This window comes from Tachyglossus aculeatus, chromosome 5 (genome assembly GCF_015852505.1).
Source record: "Tachyglossus aculeatus isolate mTacAcu1 chromosome 5, mTacAcu1.pri, whole genome shotgun sequence".
NCBI classification, from domain to species: domain Eukaryota; kingdom Metazoa; phylum Chordata; class Mammalia; order Monotremata; family Tachyglossidae; genus Tachyglossus; species Tachyglossus aculeatus.
Genome location: NC_052070.1, coordinates 61,897,269 through 61,924,600, shown reverse-complemented (window position 1 = coordinate 61,924,600; position 27,332 = coordinate 61,897,269). Strand labels below are relative to the sequence as shown.

At 53.1% G+C, this 27,332-nt stretch overlaps 1 protein-coding gene across 1 annotated transcript; it reads left to right on the top strand.

Moving 5' to 3' along the window:
- The first annotated feature begins 14,407 nt into the window (after positions 1 to 14,407).
- On the top strand, positions 14,408 to 26,583 carry SCNN1D (sodium channel epithelial 1 subunit delta). The gene is made up of 12 exons (XM_038747315.1): positions 14,408 to 14,748; positions 16,130 to 16,358; positions 18,530 to 18,726; positions 20,103 to 20,206; positions 20,302 to 20,465; positions 22,110 to 22,208; positions 22,585 to 22,702; positions 23,010 to 23,088; positions 23,209 to 23,266; positions 23,969 to 24,021; positions 24,402 to 24,477; positions 25,784 to 26,583. Exons 1-12 carry the CDS (start codon positions 14,408 to 14,410, stop codon positions 26,105 to 26,107), a joined length of 1,842 nt encoding a protein of 613 aa, XP_038603243.1. The 3' UTR covers positions 26,108 to 26,583.
- The last annotated feature ends 749 nt before the right edge of the window (positions 26,584 to 27,332 follow it).

Genomic DNA, 27,332 nt, shown 5'->3' with positions numbered 1-27,332 from the left:
ACAACCTGATTACCTTGCATCCCCCCCAGCGCTTATGACAGTGCTTTGCACATAGTAAGCGCTTAACAAATGCCATGATGATGATGATGATGATGATGATGATGATGATGATGATGATGATGAAGGTGAGTGGGTTGTCCCACGTGGGGCGGGGGTCTGCCCTACCTGGGAGGAGAGAAAGTCCGGTGCTCGGGGTCCGACCCCGCCCGGCCCGGCCCCCGACACGTCAGCGCCCTTGGCCGCCGTCCAGCCTCGGTCCAGCTATAAAGTAGACGCCACCGGCGGGCCCGGCTGATCGCCGCCCAGCCAGGCCACGGGGAGCAGCCACGGACCCAGCCGGGACAGGTAGCCGCACCCCGACCACCTGGGCCCCCTCCTTCCCCATCCCCCTCTCCTTACCTCCTTCCCCTCCCCACAGCACCCGGATAGCTAATAATAATAATAATAATGTTGGTATTTGTTCAGCGCTCACTATGTGCAAAGCACTGTTCTAAGCGCTGGGGTAGATACAAGGTCAGCAGGTTGTCCCACGTGGGGCTCACAGTCTTCATCCCCATTTTCCAGATGAGGCCCAGAGAAGTGAAGTGACTTGCCCAAAGTCACCCAGCTGACAAGTGGCGGAGCCGCGATTTGAACCCACGACCTCTGCCTCCAAAGCCCGGGCTCTTTCCACTGAGCCACGCGGCTTCTCCCGTATGTTTGTACATATTTATTAAGAGAAGCAGCCTGCCTCAGTGGAAAGAGCCCGGGTTTTGGAGGCAGAGGTCCTGGGTTCAAATCCCAGCTCCGCCACTTGTCAGCTGGGTGACCTCGGCCAAGTCACTTCACTTCTCTGGGCCTCAGTTACCTCACCTGGAAAATGGAGATTAAGATTGTGAGCCCCACGTGGGACAACCTGATCACCTGTATATATGTATATATGTTTGTACATATTTATTACTCTATTTATTCATTTATTTATTTATTTTACTTGTACGTACCTATTCTACTTATTTTATTTTGTTAGTATGTTTGGTTTTGTTCTCTGTCTCCCCCTTTTAGACTGTGAGCCCACTGTTGGGTAGGGACTGTCTCTATATGTTGCCAATTTGTACTTCCCAAGCGCTTAGTACAGTGCTCTGCACATAGTAAGCGCTCAATAAATACGATTGATGATGATGATGATCACCTTGTATTGCCCCCAGCGCTTAGAACAGTGCTTTGCACATTCATTCATTCAATCGTACTTATTGAGCACTTACTGTGTGCTGAGCACTGTACTATGCGCTTGGGAAGTTCAAGTTGGCAACATATAGAGACAGTCCCTACCCAACATAGTAAGCGCTTAACAAATACCATCACTATTATTATTATTATTATTATTATTATTATATTTATTTTACTTGTACATAATAATGATGGCATCTATTAAGTGCTTACTATGTGCAAAGCACTGTTCTAAGCGCTGGGGAGGTTACAAGGTGATCAGGTTGTCCCACAGGGGGCTCCCAGTCTTAATCCCCATTTTACAGATGAGGGAACTGAGGCCCAGATAAGTGAAGTGACTTGCCCAAAGTCACACAGCTGGCAATTGGCAGAGCCGGGGTTTGAACCCGTGACCTCTTACTCCAAAGCCCGGGCTCTTTCCACTGAGCCACACTGCTTCTAATCCCAATTCTAATCCCAATCCCCCCAGACCCCAACCCTAGCCCCCCACTCTGCCCTCCAACACCCCCGACTCGGCATCTGTCTATCGGTCTTCGGAAGCAGCGTGGCTCAGTGGAAAGAGCCCGGGCATTGGAGTCAGAGGTCATGGGTTCGAATCCCGACTCCGCCAATTGTCAGCCGTGTGACTTTGGGCAAGTCATTTAACTTCTCTGTGCCTCATTTCCCTCATCTGTAAAATGGGGATTAAGATTGTGAGCCCCCCATGGGACAACCTGTTCACCCTCTAACCTTCCCAGCACTTAGAACAGTGCCTTTGCACATAGTAAGCACTTAATAAATGCTATTATTATTATTATTATTATTATTATTATTATCTGTCCACAGCATCCTCCCAGTCCCCGGCTTCTGATCCCCAGTCCCCACCAGGGCACCCCAGACCTCAGCCCCCCACCCCATCCTCTGATCCATCCATTTTGCCTATTCTCTTCCTCCTAGCCTGCTGTTCTTTAGTTAACAGTAGTATTTACTGAGCTCCCACCCGAAGCAGAGCACAGTACTAAGCCCTTGGGAGAATACAATAGAGTTTAATAGACTGATCCCTGCCCCCTGAGTTTATAATCCAGCAGAAGATCTTTCATCTTATCACTCAGTGGAAAGAGCCCGGGCTTCGGAGTCAGAGGCCGTGGGTTCTAATCCCGGTTCTGCCACTTGTCTGCTGTGTGACCTTGGGCAAGTCATTTAACTTCTCTGTGCCTCAGTTCCCTCATCTGTAAAAGGGGGATTCAAACTGGGAGCCCCACAGGGGACAACCTGATTACCTTGTATCTACCCCAGTGCTTAGAACAGTGCTTGGCACATAGTAAGCGCTTAACAAATACCATTATTATTATTATTATTATCCCCCTACTCCTGACCCTGGCCTCTGACCCCCACGGCCTCCCAACCCAGAATCCCATCCCAGTGCCCCCGGCCTCCGACCCCGTATCCAGTGGACTTTGGACTCCGATCCCCCGACCCCCAGACCCAGCATCCGACCCCTGGCTCTCCATTCCTGACCCCCTCCCCGGATGGATGCAATGGAATCGATCCCCTCACCAGACCGGGACACTGGACATGGTGCTGCCCAGGGCGGATCCTTGGGAATGGGGTCCCCATGTCGGGAAACGAAAGAAACAGGGGGGAGATTCTCTCCAAGTCATCTCCCCCTTCCATCCTCCCCACCTGTCACCCCCAGTTCGGGGTGCCCCCTCGCCGACAGACCCAGGTCGGGAGGGGGAATATCGGTCTTCCTGGTGGGAACAAACTGGTTAAGCCCAAGCCTGCTCTGTGGCTGGGAAGGGCAGTGGAAGGCGTCTTTCATGGATGGAAAGGAGTCCTGGCAGGAACGTGTGTGCCTTTCTGTCTGGTTCATTCTTTCAATCGTATTTATTGAGGGCTTAATAATATAATAATAATTGGCATTTATTAAGCGCTTACTATGTGCAAAGCACTGTTCTAAGCGCTGATAATGATAGCATTTATTAAGCGCTTACTATGTGCAAAGCACTGTTCTAAGCGCTGGGGAGGTTAACAAGGTGATCAGGTTGTCCCACAGGGGGCTCACAGTCTTCATCCCCATTTTACAGATGAGGGAACTGAGGCCCAGAGAAGTTAAGTGACTTGCCCAAAGTCACACAGCTGATAAGTGGTGGAGTCGGGATTTGAACCCATGACCTCTGACTCCAAAGCCCAGGCTCTTTCCACTGAGCTTACTGTGTGCAGAGCACTGTACTAAGCGCTTGGGAAGTACAAGTTGGCAACATATAGGGTCTGGTTGCCTGTGCGACTGAGTGAGCGTGTCTATCTGACTGTGTGTGTCTGTCTGACTTTATGTGTGTGTGTCTGACTGGGTGACCCTGTCCGATTGTGTGTGACTGAATTTCTCTCTGCCTTTGTGTGTGTCTGTCTGTCTGTCCAGCTGTCTGGGTGACACACTGTGCAATGCGCCCAAAGGGGCATAATAAATAACATTCCTCTAATATGGTGTGCCTAGGCACTTGTGTATGATGGTGTGACTGACTGTGTGTGAGTGACTCTGAGAGTGTGAGTGTCTGTGTGACTGTACAGGTGACTCTGGGAGTATGTGTGAGTGTGTGGAGGGGGTGGGGGGACTGACTGAGTGCAAGCAACTGTGTATGTGTGGAGGGGGGGACCAACTGAGTGCAGGGTTCTCTGTGTGTGTGTGTGTGTGTGTGTGTGTGTGTGTGTGTGTGTGACTGTGCAGAAGCCTGTGAGTGTGTGTGGGGGGGGTGGAGCTAAGTGCAAGTGACTATGTGTGTGCATTTGTACATGTATGTGACTGCAGGAAACTGAGTGTGTCTGTGCCTGTGGGGGGGGGGGGGGGTGTCCTACTGAGAGCAGCTGATTGTGTACGTGTGTGTGTCCATGTGTGTGACTATGCAGGAGACTGTGAGTGGGTGAGACTGAATGCATATCTGACTATATGCCTCTGACTCTGTGACGGCTTGTATCTGTGATTTTGGGAGGGTTTGTGACGGTGAGTCTGTGTACCTGCAACTAGGCATGTATCTGTGCTACTCTGTGTGCCTACGGATGCGACTGCGTGGCGGGGGGGCCTTGTGTGTCTAGCAGTGAGTGTCTGTGTGCATCTGTGTGCCTGACTGGGCCTTAAAACAGTGCTTTGCACATAGTAAGCGCTTAATAAATGCCATCATCATCATCATTATTTGTGTTGGGTAGGTGTGTCCGTATCTGCGGATAAGGAGCCCCAAACCCCATGCCTGAATAGAAAGTTGGGGTGCTCCCGAAGTTGGAAATGCAACACCCCTTTTCCGCATTTTCCTAGGGATGACGACAGAGGTGGGCCAAGGGGCTGGCCTAGATGACCTTCCAGTCCTCTCCTAGCTGCCTGTCTGAGATGCAAAGTCCAAATGGCACAGGAGTGAGGGGTGAGGAGGGCTGGATGTGGCTTCCGTCCCCTTCATTCCACGGAAACTGCGCTCTCAAAGGTCACCAATGACCTCCTGCTTGCCAAATCCAACGGCTCATACTCTGTCCTAATCCTCCTCGACCTCTCAGCTGCCTTTGACACTGTGGACCACCCCCTTCTCCTCCACACGTTATCTGACCTTGGCTTCACAGACTCCGTCCTCTCCTGGTTCTCCTCTTATCTCTCCGGTCGTTCTTTCTCAGTCTCTTTTGCAGGCTCCTCCTCCCCCTCCCATCCTCTTACGGTGGGGGTTCCCCAAGGTTCAGTGCTTGGTCCCCTTCTGTTCTCAATATACACTCACTCCCTTGGTGACCTCATTCGCTCCCACGGCTTCAACTATCATCTCTACGCTGATGACACCCAGATCTACATCTCTGCCCCTGCTCTCTCCCCCTCTCTCCAGGCTCGCATCTCCTCCTGCCTTCAGGACATCTCCATCTGGATGTCTGCCCGCCACCTAAAGCTCAACATGTCGAAGACTGAGCTCCTTGTCTTCCCTCCCAAACCTTGTCCTCTCCCTGACTTTCCCATCTCTGTTGACGGCACTACCATCCTTCCCGTCTCACAAGCCCGCAACCTTGGTGTCATCCTCGACTCTGCTCTCTCATTCACCCCTCACATCCAAGCCGTCACCAAAACCTGCCGGTCTCGGCTCCGCAACATTGCCAAGATCCGCCCTTTCCTCTCCATCCAAACTGCTACCCTGCTCATTCAAGCTCTCATCCTATCCCGTCTGGACTACTGCACTAGCCTTCTCTCTGATCTCCCATCCTCGTGTCTCTCTCCACTTCAATCCATACTTCATGCTGCTGCCCGGATTATCTTTGTCCAGAAACGCTCTGGACATATTACTCCCCTCCTCAAAAACCTCCAATGGCTACCGATCAATCTGCGCATCAGGCAGAAACTCCTCACCCTGGGCTTCAAGGCTGTCCATCACCTCGCCCCCTCCTACCTCACCTCCCTTCTCTCCTTCTACTGCCCAGCCCGCACCCTCCGCTCCTCCACCACTAATCTCCTCACTGTACCTCGCTCTCGCCTGTCCCGCCATCGACCCCCGGCCCACGTCATCCCCCGGGCCTGGAATGCCCTCCCTCTGCCCATCCGCCAAGCCAGCTCTCTTCCTCCCTTCAAGGCCCTGCTGAGAGCTCACCTCCTCCAGGAGGCCTTCCCAGACTGAGCCCCTTCTTTCCTCTCCCCCTCGTCCCCCTCTCCATCCCCCCGTCTTACCTCCTTCCCTTCCCCACAGCACCTGTATATATGTATATATGGTTGTACATATTTATGACTCTATTTATTTATTTATTTATTTATTTTACTTGTACATTTCTATCCTACTTATTTTATTTTGTTGGTATGTTTGGTTCTGTTCTCTGTCTCCCCCTTTTAGACTGTGAGCCCACTGTTGGGTAGGGACTGTCTCTATGTGATGCCAATTTGTACTTCCCAAGCGCTTAGTACAGTGCTCTGCACATAGTAAGCACTCAATAAATACGATTGATTGATTGATTGATTGATTGGATGTCTATTGCCCCTTGACCCTGGCTCTTGCTGGGAAAAATGCACCTTCCCAGGACTACAGGGGTCCTCAGAACCCCCAGGGCTCCTGGGCCAGCGTTTTAATGATAATAATGATAATAATAATAATAATAATAATAATAATAATAATAGCATTTGTTAAGTGCTTACTATGTGCCAAGCACTGTTCTAAGCACTGGAGGGATACAAGGTAATCAGGTTGTCCCACGTGGGGCTCACAGTCTTAATCCCCATTTTACAGATGAGGGAACTGAGGCACAGAGAAGTTAAGTGACTTGCCCAAAGTCACACAGCAGACAAGTGGTGGAGCTGAGATTAGAACCCATGACCTCTGACTCCCAAGCCCAGGCTCGTTCCACTGAACCAAGCTGCTTCTCTAAATTTTGCCCCCAGTCTCCTGCCCCACTGTAGCCTCTTTCCCAGAGGCCTAGACAGGGAGCAGTTTTCCTTGGCTAACAGCAGTGGCTGTTGCCAAACCCCTGAAAGGGCTAGGGTTGGTCTCCCCAACACCATTAGCTCATTGTGAACAGGGAACATTCATTCATTCAATCATATTTATTGAGCGCTTACTGTGTGCAGAGCACTGTACTAAGCGCTTGGGAAGTACAAGTTGGCACCATATAGAGACGGTCCCTACCCAACAGCGGGCTCACAGTCTAGAAGGGGGAGACAGACAACGAAACAAAACATATTAACCAAATAAAATGAATAGAATGAATATGTACAAGTAAAATAGAGTAATAAATATGTACAAACATATATACATATATATAGGTGCTGTAGGAAGGGGAAGGAGGTAAGACGGGGAGGATGAAGAGGGGGAAGGGGGGAGAGGAAGGAGGGGGCTCAGTCTGGGAAGGCCTCCTGGAGGAGGTGAGCTCTCAGTAGGGCTTTGAAGGGAGGAAGAGAGCTAGCTTGGCGGATATGCGGAGGGAGGGCATTCCAGGCCAGGTGGATGATGTGGGCCGGGGGTCGACGGCGGGACAGGCAAGAATGAGGTACAGTGAGGAGGTGAGCGGCAGAGGAGCGGAGGGTGCGGACTGGGCTGGAAAAGGAAAGAAGGGAGGTGAAGTAGGAGGGGGCGAGGGGATGGACAGCCTCGAAGCCGAGGGTGAGGAGTTTTTGCCTGATATGTAGGTTGATTGGTAGCCATTGGAGATTTTTGAGGAGGGGAGTAACATGCCCAGAGCGTTTCTGCACAAAGACGATCCGGGCAGCGGCGTGAAGTATGGATTGAAGTGGGGAGAGACAGGGCGATGGGAGATCGGAGGGGAGGCTGATGCAGTAATCCAGTCGGGATAGGATGAGAGACTGAACTAGCAGGGTAGCGGTTTGGATGTGCTTGGAAAGTGCTTGGCGATGTTGCGGAAGTGAGACCGGCAGTTCTCATGTCTACCAACTCTTACATTGTAATCAGTCAATCAATTAATTGTGTTTACTGAGCACTTGCTGTGTACAGAGTACTGTACTAAGCGCTTGGGAGAGTGCATTATAAGAGAGCTGGTAGACCATTTCCTCTCCACATGATCTTACAGTCTAGGGGACAAGCTGACGTAGAGAAGCGGCGTGGCTTAGTTAATAGAGCACAGGCCTGGGGGTCAGAAGGACCTGGGTTCTAATCCCGGCTCTGCCACGTCTCTGCCGTGTGACCTTGGGCAAGTCCCTTCACTTCTCTGGGCTTCTGTTCCCTCATCTGTAAAATGGGGATTAAGACTGTGAGCCCCCACATGGGAGAGGGACTGTGTCCATCCTGATTCTCGTGTATCTACCCCAACACTTTAAACAGTGCTTGGCACATAATAAGTGCTTAACTCGTACCATAATTAGTATTATTATTATTGTTATAGTCTCCCAAGCACTTTGTACAGGGCATAGCAAGCGTTCAATAAATACCATCGATTGACAGGGCCCCATTCCCAACCGGTGTCAGGCCATCCTCCCCGCTCAAGTCCAGGAGCCCACCTTTGCTCCCCACCATTACACCAGGACAGATGATCGGGGCCAACCCCTCAGGGTCCAGAGAAGAGGCAAGGGCGATCCAAGGAGTGGGAAAGGTCCCAGACGAAGGGGGAGAGGGATTACCTTGTAGCTCAGTGGGAAGAGCCCGGGCTTTGGAGTCAGAGGTCATGGGTTCAAATCCCGCCTCCGCCACTTGTCAGCTGGGTGATTTGGGGCAACTCACTTCACTTCTCTGGGCCTCAGTTACCTCATCTGTAAATGGGGATTAATTAAGACTGTGAACCCCCCGTGGGACAACCTGATCACCTTGTAACCTCTCCAGCACTTAGAACGGTGCTTTGCACATAGTAAGCGCTTAATAAATGCCATGATCATTATAATTATTAGTATTATTAGATGTGCTTGAACCGGGGAAGGGAAGGCTGAGAGCGACTGAGTCACCAGCGAAGTCTCGGTAGGATTTCTACAGGGAGCTGGCACTGGCCAGCCCTTCTCCTGAAAGTTGGGCAGGAGGAAACAGGCCTGTATTGCAGCAGGAGGGAGTGTGATTGGACAAAAGGAAGAACTTCCTGGTGGCCAGGGAAATAACCCTTGGGACACGTTACCCAGGGAGGAGTCTGGAAATTTCTAATAACAACAATAATAATAATGACAGCTTGAATTTGTGGAACGCTTTTAAGAATATTTTTATTTCCCCAAAGCTCTTCTCACCTCTGGTCTAATTTTATCCTCACAAGATCCCTGAGAGGCAGGGATCATCATCCTCCCCATTTGCAGGAGGAGGAAACCGAGGCCCAGATAGAGGTGCTTATATGGCATTGATTCAGTGTTGGCAGTGTAATAATAATTATAATGATGATGGCATTTATTAAGCACTTACTAAGTGCAAAGCACTGTTGTAAGCGCTGAGCACTGTTGCACTGAGCTAACCACCGGGGTAGATACAAGAGAAGTAATTGGCATAGTGGATACAGCATGGGCCTAAGAGTCAGAAGGTCACGGGTTCTAATACGGCTCCATCACGTGTCTGCTGTGTGACCTTGGGCGAGTCACTTCATTTTTCTGTGCCTCATTTACCTCATCTGTAAAATGGGGATTGAGGCGGTGAGCCCCACGTGGGCCAGGGACTGCGTCCAACCCAATTTGCTTATCTCCACCCCAGCGCATAGTACAGTGCCTGAAACATAGTGCGCGCTTAACAAATACCACAATTCTTCTTCTTCTTATTATTATTATTACAATCTATTCAGATCAGACACAGGTTTCGCCTCACACGGGACTCACAGTCTCAGAGGAAGGAAGAGGAAGTAGCTTATCCCAATTTTACAGATGAGGAAATAGAGGCTCCGAGGGGTTGTCCAAGGCCCAACAGTGGCAGAGCTGGGACTACAGCCCAGGGCTCCTGACTCCCAAATCTGGGATGTTTCCCACTTGGGCGGGGTGTGACTAAGGAAGAGCAAGTCCTGGGGGACTGAATCACTCACGGGACACCTTGCAGAGAGGCCTGAGCCTGAAGGTCTCTCGTCGTCCCTCCCAGCGCTGGAAGTCAAGTATTTGGGGAGATGGTCTTTGAGGCCTGGGGAGAGAATAGCAATAGTAATAGTAATAATAATAATAATAATAATAATAATAATAATAATAATAATAATAATAATGAAGGTATTTGTTAAGCGCTTACTATGTGTTGAGCACTGTTCTAAGTGTTGAGGTAGATACAAACTGGACAAAGTCCCTGTGCCACTGTGGGGTTCACAATCTTAATCCTTAGAGAAGCAGCGTGGCTCAGCGGAAAGAGCACGAGCTTTGGAGTCAGCGGTCATGGGTTCAAATCCCGGCTCCGCCAGTTGTCAGCTGTGTGACTTTGGGCAAGTCACTTCTCTGTGCCTCGGTTACCTCATCTGTAAAATGGGGATTAAGACTGTGAGCCCCCCCATGGGACAACCTGATCACCTTGTAACCTCCCCAGAGCTTAGAACAGGGCTTTGCACATAGTAAGCGTTTAATAAATGCTATAAAAAATCCCCATTTTACAGATAGGGTAGCTGAGGACCAGAGAAGTTAAGTGACTTGGCCAAGATCACACTTCAGACAAGTGGCAGAGCCAGCATTAGAACAGTCGGGAAGCAAGCGGGGCCTAGTGGAAAGAGCCTTGGCAAAGGTGTCAGAAGGACCTGGGTTCTCATGCCAGCTCTGCTACTTGCCTGCCGTGGGACCTTGGGCGAGCCACCTCACCACTCTGTGCCTCAGTCTCATCAGCTGTAAAATGGGGATTAAACCATACTTTGCCTGTGAGCCCCAGGTGAGACGGGAATGATGTCCAATTTGTCTTGTTTCTACTGCAGCGCTTAGTACAGGGCTTGGCACGTAGTAATGGCTTAAAAGGTACTATTTTTAAAAGCAGTATTTATTGGGCAACTACTCTGTGCAGAGCACTGTACTGAACACTTGACATAGTACATATGGGTCCGTTGGAATGGATGTTAAAAGAGAGAATTGACTGAAGACTTCATTAAGGATGGACTGTGCTTTGCACATAGTAAGCGCTTAACAAATACCATCATTATTATTATTATTTTCCTCCCACGAGGACCGATAGCATGCTCAGAGAGGAGGGTTTCTCTTATTTAGTTTGTACTCGTTGCGTGTAGTTCCTTGAGAATCGTTCCTTGAGAATCACAGTCTAGAATAGTTCCTTCTAGACTGTGAGCCCGTTGTTGGGTAGGGACTGTCTCTATATGTTGCCAACTTGTACTTCCCAAGCGCTTAGTACAGTGCTCTGCACACAGTAAGCGCTCAATAAATACGATTGAATGAGTGAATCAATGTGAGGCTCCGTTCCTGCCTTCGCTGTGCTAAGTACGTCTCTATATGTTGCTGACTTGTACTTCCCAGGCGCTTAGTACAGTGCTCTGCACACAGTAAGCGCTCAATAAATACGATTGAATGAATGAATGAATGAAAGTAGCGTGGCCTAGTAGAAAGAGCCCGGGCTTGGGAGTCAGAGGTCATGGGTTCTAATCCCGACTCCGCCACTTGTCAGCTGTGTGACTTTGGGCAAGTCACCTCACTTCTCCGTGCCTCAGTTCCCTCATCTGGAAAATGGGGATTAAGACTGTGAGCCACAGGTGGGACAACCTGATAACCTTGTATTTACCCCAGCGCTTAGAACAGTGCTTGGCACATCGTAAGTGCTTAACAAATACCATCATTATTATTATTATCACTCATCATCATCATCATCAATCGTATTTATTGAGCGCTTACTGTGTGCAGAGCACTGTACTAAGTGCTTGGGAAGTACAGGTTGGCAACATATAGAGACAGTCCCTACCCAACAGTGGGCTCACAGTCTAAAAGGGGGAGACAGAGAACAAAACCAAACATACTAACAAAATAAAATAAATAGAATAGGCCTGGGGTCTATCCACTAGGCTGCTCGCTGAGAGTCCTCCTAAGCCGCTCTTGGTCTCCTCTTCCATATCAAACCTCCCCATGCCCCATGTCTCCATCCCCCAAGTCTCAATGCATCCCCTGAAGCCTTCACCTGACTTGTACTGGAGCAATCTCCCCTACCCAAGGGCCGAGGGTCACGCTGGAGGGTGACGAGGGTCACGCTGGAGGGTGACGAGGGTCACGCTGGAGGGTGACGCGGGATGCGGGTGGGTGGGGTCCCAGTCGGAAACCCCCTGAAGGAGGGGCAGGAAGTTCGGGTGGTGACTCAACCATCTCAGGATTCCCAAGGGGTGGGGACCCCAGCGTGGGGGTGGGCGGGTGGGTGGACGGAGGCCGCATTTCAGGGAGGGTTGGAGCCCAAGGCATCGTGGCCTCTAGGAGCAAGCAACGGCTGGGAGCCAAGACACCAAGATTCTAGTCCCACTTAACTCTGCTGCTGATTTATGTCAATCTTTTTTTTTTTAATGGTATGTGTTAGGTGCTCACTATCATAATAATGATGGCATTTATTAAGCGCTTACTGTGTGCAAAGCACTGTTCTAAGAGCTGGGGAGGTTACAAGGTGATCAGGTCGTCCCACGGGGGGCTCACAGTCTTAATCCCCATTTTACAGATGAGGCAACTGGGGCCCAGAGAATAACAATAATAATGACATATGTTAAGTGCTTACTCTGTGCAAAGCACTGTTCTAAGCGCTGGAGGGAATACAAGGTGATCAGGTTGTCCCATGTGGGGCTCACAGTCTTAATCCCCATTTTACAGGTGAGGTAACTGAGGCCCAGAGAAGTGAAGTGACTTGCCCAAAGTCACCCAGCTGACAATTGGCGGAGCCGGGATTTGAACCCATGCCCTCTGACTCCAAAGCCCGGGCTCTTATCCACTGAGCCACGCTGCTTCTCTATGTGCCCGGATCTCTTCTAAGCGCTGGGGTAGATACAAGGTAATCAGATTGGACAAAGTCCATGTCTCACATGGGGCTCACAATCCCCATTTTACAGTTGAGGTAATCGAGGCACAGAGAAGTTAAGTGACTAGAACAAGGTCACACAGCGGACAGGTGGTGAGCCGGAACTAGAACCCAGGTCGTTCTAACTCCCAGGCCAATACTGTATCCACTAGACCAGGCTTAGGGGGCTGACTGTGTGTGGAGAACTATACTGAGTGCTTGGGAGAATATAATACAATAGAATTGGTAAGCATTTCAGTCATTCAATTCATTCAATCCTATTTACTGAGCGCTTACTGTGTGCAGAGCACTGTACTAAGCGCTTGGGAAGTACAAATCGGCAACATATAGAGGCGGTCCCTACCCAACAGACTCACAGTCTAGAAGACTGCCTTCAAGGAGCCTACAGACTAGGAGGGGAGACAGACATTGAAATCAATTACAAATAGGGAAATGGACGTCCAAATAGGACGATGCTGGGTGACCTCACCAAGTTGTTTAGCCTCTCTGAGTCTCAGTTTCCTCATCTGTAAAATGTGGGCTCTGGATGCCCCTGATCTCCCTCCCTCTTAGACTGTGAACCCCCTGCGGGTTCAGATTAGTGTCCGATCTGATTATCCGTACCTTCCCCTGTAGCTTAGAACAGTATTGGGCCTGGAGTTGGTTATTTAATCAATACAACAGTGATTGTCGTTATTACAGGGACTCGATTTGGGGCCTTTCAGCCACTCAGCTCTGCCACTTGTCTGTTATGTGACCTCGGGCAAGTCACTTAACTTCTCTGTGCCTCAGTTACCTCATCTGTAAAATGAGGATTAAGACTGTGAGCCCCATGTGGGACCTGAACTGTGTCCAACCTGACTAGTATGTAGCTCCCCCAGCGCTTAGTACAGTGCCTGGCACATAGTAAATGCTGAACAAATACAAATTAGAGAAGCAGCGTGGCTCAGTGGAAAGAGCGTGGCTGTGGGAGTCAGAAGTCATGGGTTCAAATCCCGGCTCAGCCACTTGTCAGCTGTGTGACCTTGGGCAAGCCACTTAACCATCTCTGTGCCTCAGTTACCTCATCTGTAAAATGGGGATTAAGACCGTGAGCCCCACGTGAGACAACCTGATCACTTTGTATCCCCCAGCAGCGCTTAGAACAGTGCTTTACACTTAGTAAGCACTTAACAAATACCATCATTATTATTGTTGTTAAATACTATTTAAAAAAAAGGAAAACTCAGATGCTGGCAGACCTGGTCAGAGTGCTGGTGCGAGCCAGTTAGTCAATTTAACTTATTGAGTGCTTACTGTGTGCAGAGAACTGTACAAAGCGCTTGGGAGAGTATAATATAATAACAGATGCATTCCCTGCTCAAGGCTGAGAGTCTAGCCCAGACAGCCATGGGGGAACAACTCCTTGGCCATCACAGCTGGGACCATGCAAGGACACCAGCACTTTATTAATAATAATAATAATAATGATAATGCATCTATTAAGCACTTACTATGTGCAAAGCACTGTTCTAAGCACTGATACAAGGTGATCAGGTTGTCCCACGTGGGGCTCACAGTCTTAATCCCCATTTTACAGATGAGGTAACTGAGGCCCAGAGAAGTGAAGTGACTTGCCCAAAGTCACACAGCTGTCAAGTGGCAGAGCTGGGATTTGAACCCATGACCTCTGGCTCCAAAGCCCATGCTCTTTCCACTGAGCCACGCTGCTTCTACTTTCTAGCACATGGCACAGGCCCACATCATCCCCCATGCAGGGAGTTGGGGGGGGCAGTGGTCCCCATCATTACAGTGTAGCCGATCCCCACCCCCCAGGAAGATAAGAGCTGCTGCCTCAGACTGTTCCCTTCCCTCACTTAGGGCAGACCAGGACGATGGAGCCAGGTTTGGAGGCCACTCACAGGCCGGGGACGGAGGGGGAGGAAGAGGATAACGAGGCCCTGATTGAGCTCTTCGACTCCTTCCGTGACCTGTTCCACTTCTTCTGCAACAACACCACCATCCACGGGATGGTGAGGCTCGTCTGCTCCAGCCACAACCGGCTCAAGACGGCCTTCTGGAGCCTGCTCTTCCTGGCCACCGTAGGCATGCTCTACTGGCAGTTCGGCCTGCTCTTCGACCAGTACTGGCGCTACCCGGTCATCATGACGGTGTCCGTCCACTCGGAGCCCAAGATGTTCCCCGCCGTCACCCTGTGCGACATGAACCCGCACAGGTGAGTAGGGCACCAGCCCATGACGGAGGGAGCCCTGATTGTATCGACGTTCACAGCAGGAGAGTCCGCGGTTGGGGAGGGCAGAGTCAGGCCTGGGGGGTCATCCAGGCTGGGTCACTGGAGGGAGGATCACGGATGGAGAGGTGAGAGTTGGGGGGCGTTGGATGTTCTGTACTGGGTCACTGTGGGAGAGTCAGGGATGGAGGGGGAGTTGGGGTGTTAACTGGCCCCTATTGGGTCACTGTGGGAGAGTCAGAGATGGAGAGGAGGAGAGTCAGAGGTATTGATTGATCCATACTGGGTTACTGTGGGAAGTCAGGAATGGAGGCGGGGCGGGGGGAGTCAGAAGGATTGGAAGGTCCACCCTGAGTCACTGGAGGAAGAGTTAGGTGCTTTGGATGGTCCATGCTGGTTCGCTGGAGAGAAAGTCAGTGATGGAGAAGGGAGAGTCAGGGGTATTGGATGGTCCATGCATATTGGCCTGAATTGCTGCTTGTCCTCTGACTCTGGTGCTGAAATTCCTCAGCCTCGATGTTATCTTTGAGCTAGGCACTAATGAACCCTTGCCACGGGCCTTGAATACAGCATTTTCTTGGACTAGGCAGCATAAGAAGGAATCAATCGGTCATATTTATTGAGTGCTTACTGTGTGCAGAGCACTGTGTTAAGCAGCTGGGAGAGGACAATGTAACAATATGACAGACACATTCCCTGCCTACAAAGACCTTACAGTCTAGAGGGGGAGATAGACATTAATATAAATAAACAAATGACTGATATGTACATAAGTGCTGTGGGGCTGAGAGGGGGGATGAATAAAGGGGGCAAGTCAGGGTGACACAGAAGGGAATGGAAGAAAAGGAAAAGAGGGCTTAGTCAGGGAAGGCCTCTTAGGGGAGATGTGACTTCAGTAAGGCTTTGAAGGTGGGGAGAGCAAACCTCTGTTGGATATGAAGAGGGAAGGAGGGAAGGCATTCCGGGCCAAAGGGCAGGATGTGGGTGAGAGTTCGGCAGTGAGATAGATGGGATAGAGGTACAGTGAGTAGGTTGGCATTAGAGAAACCAAGTGGGCAGGCTGGGTTGTAGAAGGAGAGTAGCGAGGTGAGGTAGGAGGGGATAAGGTGATTGGAAAGGAGTTTCCGATGCAGAGGTGGATAGGCAACCACTGGAAGTTCTTGAGGAGTGGAAGATCAGACTGAACATAGGAAAGCTGCTTGATTCCTCCAATTGCACACTGAAGACTTTCCTCTTCCCATCTGTTGTCGGTTGACGTGTGCGGAGGGGGAGGTGCTGCGGGGAGGGAGGAGTTTGACAGGACACATTGTAGAGAGGGGAAGAACTGAGGCCCAGGACTCAGCAGCCCACCACCCCTTTGCTGCAGGCCCCCTCTCGTCAGCCAGCACCTGGACGACCTGGACAAGTTTGTGCAGGAGAACATTTGGGAGCTTTATCAGTTCAATGTCTCCACGGCCCCCGCCAGGCCCCGGGGGCAGATCCAGGCCCCACCGGCAAGCGGCCTCCGCAACTTCAGCCTGAACCGCGACATCCGTCTGGAGGAGTTGAGACAGGGGGTGGGCAGCCTCAATGGCTACCGAGTGGGCTTCAAGCTGGTGAGTGTGACGACCGGCCCCTCACGGTGCGGCAGGGTTGAGCCGGCAACGGCCCAGAGGCAACTGGGAAATCGGGCTGACCTCCTCGTCCCCAGCTGGCCCTCACAGAGCGGGGTTGGGGTGGAGGAGTGGTCTCCACCTCTCACCTGGGATAAACCTGGAGTGAGAATAATAATAATAATTGTGGTATTTATTAAGTGCTTACATGTGCCAGGCACTTTACTAAGAGCTGGAGCGGGTAGGAGAAAATCGGGTTGGACCCAGTCCCTGTCCCATGTAGGGCTCATAGTCTCAATCCCCATTTTACAGATGAGGTCACTGAGGCCCAGAGAAGTGAAGAGACTCACCCAAGTTCTCACAGCAGACAAGTGGCAGAGCTAGGATTAGAACCCAGGTCCCTCTGACTCCCAGATACGTACTCCATCTACTAGGCCACAAGCATCCATTTGGACTGAGCACACTGGGTGCCCAGCCTGGCACTGGGCACTTGGGGCACATCCAGGTGGGAAGACAGATGGGCACTGGTCCTTAAGAAGCTCTGGGGTAATTAGGGAGGCAAGCGGACAGAAATCCATGGGGATCCCACGGTGGAGAATGGGAGGTAAGAGATCCATAGCTGACCCACATGGGCTACCAAGTCGATAACTAATCAATAGACAGAGCAACCACGGAGGGCTGAAGAGGTGGAGGAAATGGCATGACTGGAAAGGTTGGGGATCAATTACCGGGGGGAGTCCTGGAGAAGGTGGCTTTTAAGAGGCTTTGAAGGTTAGGGATTATGATTGCAGTGGAGAGAGTTTCAGGAGGGGGGTAAGATGAGCCCAGTGTGTGTGAGATGGGAAGCAAGGGGCAGAGAGGCCTTAGCCCCCTGGAAGTGAAGACCAGGAGCCACAGGGGGGACCCAAGGGGAGGAGAAGAGTTGGGCAGGCAAAGTCTGTGCCCGGTGATGCCCAGTGATTCCCAGTGATGCCTAGGGACTTAGGCAGTTGCAGTGGCTCGAGAGGAATGTCCAGAGAAGAGGAGAGCCAGGTCCCAGAGATCTCAGGGACCACCCCATCAACGGTGCCAGCATCCTACCCAGGGCCTTCTTCATCCAGGGCAGTGCGCGTGGTGCCAATGACCCATTTCTCCTGTTGTCGGACTGTTAGCCGCTGGAACGGTGCAGTTTCTGACCATGCCCGCTGCAGGATGTTTAGGCAGAGCGAGGGAGGATCACTGGGGCTGGGTCACCAGAGGGAGAGTCAGGGATGGAGAGGGGAAAGTCAGGGGTACAGTAAAATGGATCCCTTGTGGGGAGTCAGCGATGGAGAAGGGAGAGTCAGGGATGCGGGAAGGTCCATTCTGGGTTACAGGAGGAGTCAGGGATGGAGAAGAGAGGGGAGACTCGGGGGTGCAGTATTGCTCGTGCTGGTGGTAGAAATTAAGGGGAGTCAGGAATGGAAAGGGGAGAGTTAGAGATGTTGGAGGATTCCCTCCCTGAATGTGGAGATGAGAGTCAAATAGGACAGCCAGCAACTGGCTCCTCCAAGCATGCTGTTCCCCTGTTACAACTACAGTCCAGAGTCCTAGACCGGAAGAACGGAGGTGTCACTGGAGGAGGGAGGAGGGAGGATGGAGAGGTCAGCGGGGCAAGAGAATAATCCCCTGAGTTTGGGGATAAGTATCCAACAGCTCTGTTTCTGCAGATGGCTCACTCATGCATTCATTCATTTGTTCAATTGTATTTATTGAGAGCTTACTGTGTGCAGAGCACTGTACTAAGCTCTTGGGAGACTGCAATAAACAATAAACAGACACATTCCCTGCCTACAACGAGTTTACAGTCTAGAGGAGAAGACAAAATTAATATAAATGACAGACATGTACAGAAGCGCTGTGGGGTTGGGAGGGAGGGTGAATAAAGGGAGCAAGTCAGGGGGACGCAGAAGGGAGTGGGAGAGGAGGAAAGGGTGGCTTAGGAAAGACCACATGGAGGAGATGTGCTTTCAATAAGGCTTTCAAGACGGGGAGAATAATTGTCGGCTCCTCCCCGTGGTTGTTGTAATGGCTGCTACTTTCATCCCGCTCCTGACACCTGCACAAAGGTAGCAGGGCCTGGGGAGCCCGGGTGGGGCAGGGGCCCCGACGGATTGACAGACGGAAACCCCTCACCTGCCGTCCTGCCTCCCCAGTGCAACAGTTCCGGCAGCGACTGCTTCTACCGAGAGCACTCGTCAGGGGTGGATGCCATTCAGGACTGGTATCGCTTCCACTTCGTCAACATCATGGCCCTGCTGCCACCCGGCGCCATGGAGGAGGAGTCCCACAGCGTCCACAGTGGGAACTTCATCTACTCCTGTCACTACAATGGCGAGCCCTGCCAGGAGACGTGAGTGGGAGCAAGTTGGGGCCAGAGAGGGGCAGAGCTGGGGCCGGGAGATGGGGCAGGAGAGAGAGAGAGGGACGGAGCTCAGGGTGGGATGAGTGGAAGGGGCAGGGCCCTGCAGGGGCATCCCCCCCACAGCCCCGGTCCAGCACAACCTCCCTGACTGGAAGGGCCGGGGGCCGGATTGGTAGTAACATTTTGAGGCAGAAGGAAGCCTGGGTTAGTGAGACGAGGGGCTTCCCTAGGGACCATAGGAAAGGTCCGAAACCCACGAAAGACACTCCCCCACCCCCAGTCCCAGCTCATTTCCTCCAGCCCTGGAGGTTGTCCAGAGGCAGAATTGCCCGTTGGACCAAACGGGAAACCGAGGCCAGAGAGGGCCAGAGGCTCCACCGGGGTCACACAGCGAGTCACTTGTGCTCATTTATCCTCCCTGTGCCCCTCAGAATACGGGGGCCTTCGTCAAGTGTGTGTGCTCTGCACACTGTAAGTGCTCACTAAATTCGATTGATTGATTGAGTGCGGGGGTAGACTGTAAGCTCGTTGTGGGCAGGGAATGTGTCTACCAATTGTTCTCGTCCAAACAGGCTGAGCACCCCTAACCCCTTCTAAGTGCTAGGCCCTCTGCCCTCTGCCCTCCCTCACCCCTCCTCAGGACCACACGCCTTCGGGAGGCTGGCTCTCCCCACACAGCCCGGGATGTGGGCACCGGTACTACCAGCTGCCCGACCACCTCCCGGGCCCCTCCCCACCCCCCTGGGCCCCCTTGGCCCCCACCCCGCCTGGCCAAATGCCACAGATAAGGCCCAGGGTTCAGCCGGGTGGAAAACCCTGAGACAATATTAGTTCTGGCCCATTGACCAACCCCACTGCCGCCCCTCCCCTTCGGATCAGGCCTCAGTGGCAGCATTTGGAGGGAGGGGGCCAGCCTGAGGTGTGGGGCTGGGGAGGGGTGCTTCTGTCTTTACTGAGGGCGTTGCTGTGGTGCGTGACTGTTGAAAGCTTATCTGTCCGTGTGCAGCGTGAACGTGCGTGCTCGCGTGCCGTTGCCTGAGTGTGTGCACGTGTATGCACACGCAGGGGTGTCAGGGTGCACGTGTGTGAGCAAAGAGTGGAGGAGGAGCTGGGAGCCCGTGCACAGTGCTTATGTCAGGCCCAGAGCCCCTGATCCTTCGCTTGAGGTGACGCCTTGAGGTTCAGGGCTTGGGGATGGGGCGCCGGCCCGGGGCTAGTGTGGGCATCTTCCCTTTCCATCGCCCTCACCCCGTCATTGCCCCTGAGACAAAGGTTGGGGCTGGTCGCTCCCCCAGCCCATCCCGTTGACCCCCGACCCCAGCCTGCCCCGCTGACCGCTGACCTCCGGCCCACTTCCTCCCAAGGAACTACAAAACATTCCACCACACAGTGTACGGCAGCTGCTACACCTTCAACAGCCACGGGACCGATAGCTTCTGGAAGGCAAACCGCTCGGGGGTTCCCTATGGTGGGTGCAACTGGGAGTCGTGGGTCCGGTTGGGGGGAGCAGGGGAGGGCAGGAGCCGAGTTCCAACCCCTTCTCGGGTCTGCTTGCCCTCCCAGGAATCAGCCTCGTCCTCAAGGCCGAACAGAATAACCACCTCCCACTGCTGTCCACCGAGGCCGGGATCAAGGTCATGATTCACGGGAAGAACCAGACGCCCATCCTGGAGCACGAGGGCTTCAGCATCAGGCCGGGCATCGAGACCACCATTGGAGTCCGGGAGGTGAGAAGAGGAGGACGGTTGGCTCTGTTCCCCCCGCCTCCGGCCCCTGCCGGCCTTGGGTGCCTGGCGAGGAGGGGCAGGGGTGAACCAGTGACCTCTCACCCCGCTTCCACCTCAGGGAGGGGCTGAGCCCAGACTGAGTGGCAAGGGACAGGATACAGCAGCGAAACCCCCTATGTGTGACAGTGAGGGGCCCAGATCTGACCTCTTCTCCTCTCTGCCCCCCCTTATCCCCGACCCCCACTCAGGCTCTCAGGGATGGAGCCCCACTGCCCCACCCCCAAAGAGATCCCTGCACAGGGTTGGAGTCGTCACTGGCTTACATTCCTCCACTTGGACTCAAAGCAACCCATAACTTTAATACTAATAATAATAATAACGGCATTTATTAAGTGCTTACTATGTGCAAAGCACTGTTCTAAGCACTGGGGAGGTTACAAGGTGATCAGGTTGTCTCACGGGGGGCTCAAGGTCTTAATTCCCATTTTACAGATGAGGTAACTGAGGCACAGAGAAGTTAAGTGACTTGCCCAAGGTCACACAGCTAACAATTGGCAGAGCCGGGATTTGATTTGATTTTTAAGCCATGGAACAATGGGGCTGATGCCCCTGGGTTCCCAATTACGAGAGCATTATGGACCAGTAGCCCCTATACTCCCATCATCATCAATCGTATTTATTGAGCGCTTACTATGTGCAGAGCACTGTACTAAGCGCTAAGCTCCCAACTGCAGGCGATGAGGCCGCCCGGAGCCCTTTGGCTCTTCTAGCTGTGGGTGATGGAGACTAGCACCTTCAGTACTCCCAGGCATGGATGATGGGGGCCAGTTGCCCCCAGACTCCTCCAACTGTGGATGATCAGGGCTGGCATCCCTCAGGCTCCCCCAGATTGGAGGAGAAGCCATGTTAGTTTTTTTAATGGTATTTGTTAAGTACATACAGTGTGCCAGGCACTTTTCTAAGCACTGGGGTAGCTACAAGGTAATCAGGTTGGACACAGTCCCTATCCCACATGGGACTCTCAGCAGCACAGAGTAATGGATAGAGCATGAGCTTGTTTTGTTCTCTGTCTCCCCCTTCTAGACTGTGAGCCCGCTGTTGGGTAGGGACCGTCTCTATATGTTGCCAACTTGTACTTCACAAGCGCTTAGTACAGTGCTCTGCACACAGTAAGCGCTCAATGAATACGATTGAATGGATGAATGCAGGTCAGAAGTCACGGGTTCTAATTCCGGCTCCGCCACTTGTCTGCTCCCCGCCTCATTCACTCCAGTTCTGCGGTCAGATCGAAGGTCAGCCGAGTACCTAGAAAGACCCCAGATGGGCCTCTCTGACCCAATAGTACTGAGCACTCCGCCCATCAATCAATCAATCGTATTTATTGAGCGCTTACTGTGTGCAAAGCACTGTACTAAGCGCTTGGGAAGTACAAGTTGGCAACATATAGAGACAGTCCCCACCCAACAGTGGGCTCACAGTTTAGAAGGGGGAGACAGAAAACAACCCACCCCTGCCCCCCACAATAGACAGGTGACTCCCAGCCTCAGGCACCCCTTCTCTAGGGGTCAGGAGATTTGGGGGGAAAGAAGGCATGGGAGAGAGTAGGACCAGGACTCAGCCATGCATCTTCCTCCGCTTCCCCAGGATGAAGTCCGCCGACTTGGGGGCAATTACGGCAGCTGCACGGAGGACGGGGCTGACGTGGACGTCGAGCTCCTGTACAACAGTTCCTACACCATGCAGGTGCTGACCCACCACCCGTCCCAACCCCAGACCTGCCTGCGGGCTTCGTTTCCCGAGCCCCTTTTCTGTCTGGCATTAGGCCAGAAGGAGAGCTTCCTGGTAAAGCTGTCATTGTCGCGGGCTAGTTGGGCTGGTAACCCAGTGGACTGGTGAATGTGGTTCTTATCTGCAAGGCTGTGTTATGAGGACAGAAAGATCCACTCCAAGAGACGGGGCTGCCGGAGACACATTTGATTCGCAGGGTGGGGAGCTTTCTGTGGCCTCTCGGGACTCTCAGTAATAATAATGCTTGTTAAGCGCTTACTATGTGCCAAGCACTGTTCTAAACACTGTTACAGCTCAGTAATTCAGTCTCCCCACAACCCCTCCCCGCCAGGCATGTCTACACTCCTGCTTCCAGCAACTGATGATCGAAAGATGCCACTGCGGCTGCTACTTCTACCCATTGCCCCGCGGGGCCGAGTACTGCGACTACAACCGGCATCCCGGCTGGGGTGAGGAACTGCCCCCATCCCGTAGGCGACCTCTCATTCATTCATTCATTCATTCAACCGTATTTATTGAGCTCTTACTGTGTGCAGAGCGCTGTACTAAGCACTTGGGAAGTACAAAGCACTTGAAGAGCACAACCCACCTCGACCTGAAGAGAGGATGATTGGGATGGTGGGCAGACAATTTATTCGTTGGCTGATGAGATTGTTGAGGCCCAGGTACCCCTTCCCACGATCCCTTCTCCTCTGCCCCACCCTCATCTCCCCACCCGCCCTCCGCCCTGCTGATGGGTCCGTCTTTCCCCGGCAGGTCATTGTTTCTACGACCTGTACAAGAATCTGGAAATGCACCGCCTCTCCTGCTTCTCCCGGTGCCCCAAGCCCTGCTGGTACGTTGGGGTGCCACCCACTGCCCCGGGAGGCTCCTGAGAGGGGAGTAGGGATGAGGGGAAGGACTTCAACGGGACCCCCCGCAAACACTAGCCATGACCTCTGCATGTCCTCCACAGGCAGTCCGTGCACAAACTGTCCGCGGGCACGGCCAAGTGGCCATCTACAGAATCCGAGGTGAGTGGCCCCTGAGGGAGGGGAAGGGAATCTAGAGGGGCTGGGGTCTCCGTGGGACACTGGAGCAGTAGCTTGGAGAAGGCACTGAAATGGAAACCGGCTTTGATCCGGTGCCTGAGCCCAGTTAATGAGGCAGGACACCATTCCTGCTGCCCCCCGAGCCCTCCCGCTGGTCAACCTAAAATCCTAGCATCTTCCCCATCACACCACACTCCCATGTGAGCCCTTGGCCCCCAGGAACCCTTGAAGCCTTACCAGTGGGGAGTGGCTCGAAGGTTCACAAGGGCAGAGCCAGTTGAGGTCCTTCTACCTCTTTTGTACTCCGCCAAACGCTTGGTTCAGTGCTCAAAAGGAGCTATTTATTGATGATTGATATAATTATTATTATTCAATCTAATCATACTTTTCTTTAATTTTTGAGTTCCTCTGGGTCCTGGGAGTTCTGCTTTCTTCTCTAGGGCTGAATTACTACTTGCCAGGGAAAATAGCTTCCTTCTCTGCCTCAGCCCCAGTAGCCAGGCACTGGGCCCCCAGGGGCAGGGTGGACATTCAGTCATTTCTCACCCAACCCCTGCAGAGATCATGCCCCCCTTGACCCAAGCCCCCCACCATACATCCGGCCCCACCTCCACACCCCCCACACCACACCTGCTCCTCAAGGAAGGCCGAAGCCCGGACTAACCGGGACTCTTCCCCCTGCAGGAATGGATCCTGGCTGCCATTGGCCACAAGAAAAACCAGACTCTGAGTCGGAGGTCAGTGGGAGGGAGAAGTCAGTCAGGACTGACTCCCTGGACCCCCCCATCTTCTCCTCTCCCTTAGCCCCCCACCTCCTTCCCCACAACCTCCACCTACCCCTTCCCTTCTCCCCTCAAGTCTTGCCCTTAGTGGCAGCTGATCTCCAACTCCTTACGCCTGACCCTCCTCACCTCCACCGGAGCAAGAGAGAGGCAGGCAACCCCTCCTTAGGGTGAGGCCTGTCCTAAAGGAGTTGGTTAGGCATTCCTATGCGGAGACGGGGAGCTGGGCCCAGTGACGACTCAGCCTCTCCCCCTCAGCACCATCACCGGGTGGAGGGCCTGTGGGGAAGCCCCCTCCCCACCCGGTCCCCCAAACTCCACTCCTCTCCCTGCAGGAGCAAGGTCGCCAAAGTTAACATCTTCTACCAGCAGCTCAACTATCGACTCGTGGGGGAGGCGCCCGTGTATTCGGTGAGCACCCCCGGCCGCGGCCCCATGTTTTCTCCTAGCCCTCCTCCCCCTGCCACCATCCACCGAGCCCAGGCAGGCAGAGGAGCAGGGAGGAGGGGTCTTCCCTCCCCGTCCCCCCGCTGCCACACAGATTTCAGTCTGAGCTCTGTGGCTGGGGCAGGCCGGACCAAGCTGGGCCGGACCAAGCCAGGCAGAGGAGAGGAGCGGTCAGCTCTGTGCCTCCAGGCTGCAGCCTGGCTTGGAGACAGAACCTGGGGAAGTTGTTGGGGTGGGGAGGAAGACACTGGGAGGCTGGCGGATTCTGAGGTGTCTGGGAGCCCACCCCTACCCCAGGATTATCTCCCGGTCTTTCATTTTCTGAGGAAGAGTTTGGATTGAGGATGATGATGATGATGACGGTGCCATTTGTCAAACGCTTACTATGTGTTAAGCACTGCTCTGAGCACTGGGGCAGATGCACTCTAATCAGGTTGGACATAGTCCCTGTCCCAAACGGGGCTCACAGTCTTAATCACCATTTTACAGATGAGCTAACTGAGGCCCAGAGAAGTGAAGTGACTTGCCCAAGGTCACACAGCAGACAAATGACGGAGCTGGGATTAAAACCCAGGTCCTTCCGACTCCCAGGCATGTGCTCTATCCATTAGGCCGTGCTGCACCCGAAAACTGTGGCACATGTTAAGTACTTACTATGTGTCAAGCATTGCTCTAAGTTCTGGGGAAGATATAAAATGATCCGGTCAGACACAGTCCCTGTCCCACAAAGGGCTCTTAATCTAGGTAGTAAGGAGGACGGATATTGAATTCCCATTTACAGATGAGGGAACTAAGGCACCGAGAAGTTAAGTGATTTACCCAGGGTCCCATAGAAGAGCAGGGATTAGAACCCAGATCTTTCTGACTCTTAGGCCCGTGCTCTTTCAGTCATTCATCCATTCACTCAATCGTATTTATTGAGCGCTTACTGCGTGCAGAGCCCTGAACTAAGAGCTTGGGAAGTCCAAGTTGGCAACATCTAGAGACGGTCCCTACCCAACAACGGGCTCACAGTCTAGAAGGGGGAGACAGGCAACAGAACAAACCATGTGGACAGGTGTCAAGTCCTCAGAACAAATCGAATTAAGGCTAAATGCACATCATTAACAAAATAAATAGAATAGTAAATATGTACCAGTAAAATAAATAGGGTAATCAATCTGTACAACCCAGCCTCTCCCAGCCCCGGGGGGAGCAGATCCCCGGGCTGGGCCCCCCAACTAGCCCAGCTCCTCCCCGGCTCCCAACTCACGGCTGTGCCCCTCTGCAGGTGAACCAGCTGCTGTCCACCATGGGCAGCCACTGGAGCCTGTGGTTCGGCTCGTCGGTGCTGTCGGTGGTCGAGGTGCTGGAACTTCTGCTGGACTCGGCCATCCTGGCCCTGATCCTCGCCTACCGTCGCCTCTGCGGCCGCAAGAAGCTGAGGGTGCGGGCCGCCCTGGAAGCCGGGCCCCGGACCCTGGAAGACCCAGGGGGTCCCGGCACGGTCCGGGCGGTCGCCATCAAGACCAACGGAGCGTGGGGGCCCTGGGGCTCCCACCCCCTGACCGGGCGCCGCCGGAGCACCTGCCTGAACCCCTGGTTGAGCGGCTAGGGCCGGCCTGGGCCTGCCCTGTAGATTGGAGGTGGCCGTGGCGAGGAGCAGTGGGTGTGGAGGGCTGCCACCCAGCCCTACCCTGCTGATAAGACCAGGCCACGGACAGAACGTCCTGGGCACACGTAGGTCGCCGGCAAAGCCGGCCGCCACCCAGTCTGGACCAGTACGTCCACTGGCCCCACCACCGACCAGCCCGGTCATAAAGCAGGTGAGCCCTGAGGCCAGGCGGGGCGGCAAGATCGTGTACAGGTCACGCCTGGCTCCGGGTGAGGGCTGTCAGGGCAGGGCGTGGGACTTTTGCTGCCCCACCCTCATCCCATGCAACTTGTGGGGGACATACAGGCCCCCACTGCAGGGGCACCGTCCCCCCAATTCAGTGTTTCTGAGTCAGTGGGAGTTTCTTGCCACCCTTGACCTCTGGGCCCAGCCCCAACACGGACCGTGGGGGATGGAGGAGGGCAAGGAAGAGGGGAGAGGGGCAGAGAAGGGGGGCTGGTGGTCTCTCACTAGCCTGCCCTGCCCAGGCCATGTGTGCATTTTCTGAAATAAATGTCCTGGATTCACCCCACTTGGCTGGTTTTTGGGTTGTCTGCATGACAGGAGGACCAGGGCTCAATGTAGCCTGGAGAAATGCTTCCACTTCACACTGAGCTCATAGATCCGATCATTTCCCGGTCACAAGGCAGACTGTCCTGCCACTGTCCTAGCCCAGTCCTAGCCACACCTGACCCCATCTGGCCCCAGTCCATTAATAATAATAATAATAATAAAAATAATAATAATAATAATGGTATTTGTTAAGTACTTACTATGTGCAAAGCACTGTTCTAAGCGCTGGGGAGGTTACAAGGTGATCAGGTTGTCCCACGGGGTTGGGGGGGGGTCACAGTTTTAATCCCCAGTTTACAGATGAGGTAACTGAGGCACAGAGAAGTTAAGTGACTGGCCCAAAGTCACACAGTTGACAGTTGGCAGAGCCAGGATTTGAACCCATGACCTCTGACTCCAAAGCCCGGGCTCTTTACACCAAGCCACGTTGCTTCTCATATTCCATTCCCTCCCCCTGCCAGCCCAACCCCTCCTCCTCGTCTCAATGTGCTGGGTATGGTGGCCACTGCCCCTTCTCCAGTGGCTCTAGGTTACTTGTGGTCTCCAGATCAGATTCTCTCCCAGATCCGTGTCCTGGCTGAGCCCCAGGCCCGTCCAGCCTGAACCCATCTCT

Excerpts from the sequence above, each read along its gene's own strand:
- SCNN1D (XM_038747315.1), top strand. The coding sequence starts at position 14,408 with ATGGAGCCAGGTTTGGAGGCCACTCACAGGCCGGGGACGGAGGGGGAG. Across the intron at positions 18,727-20,102 it reads GGCGAGCCCTGCCAGGAGAC|GAACTACAAAACATTCCACC; the intron begins GTGAGTGGGAGC and ends CTTCCTCCCAAG. Across the intron at positions 23,089-23,208 it reads CGGTGCCCCAAGCCCTGCTG|GCAGTCCGTGCACAAACTGT; the intron begins GTACGTTGGGGT and ends TGTCCTCCACAG.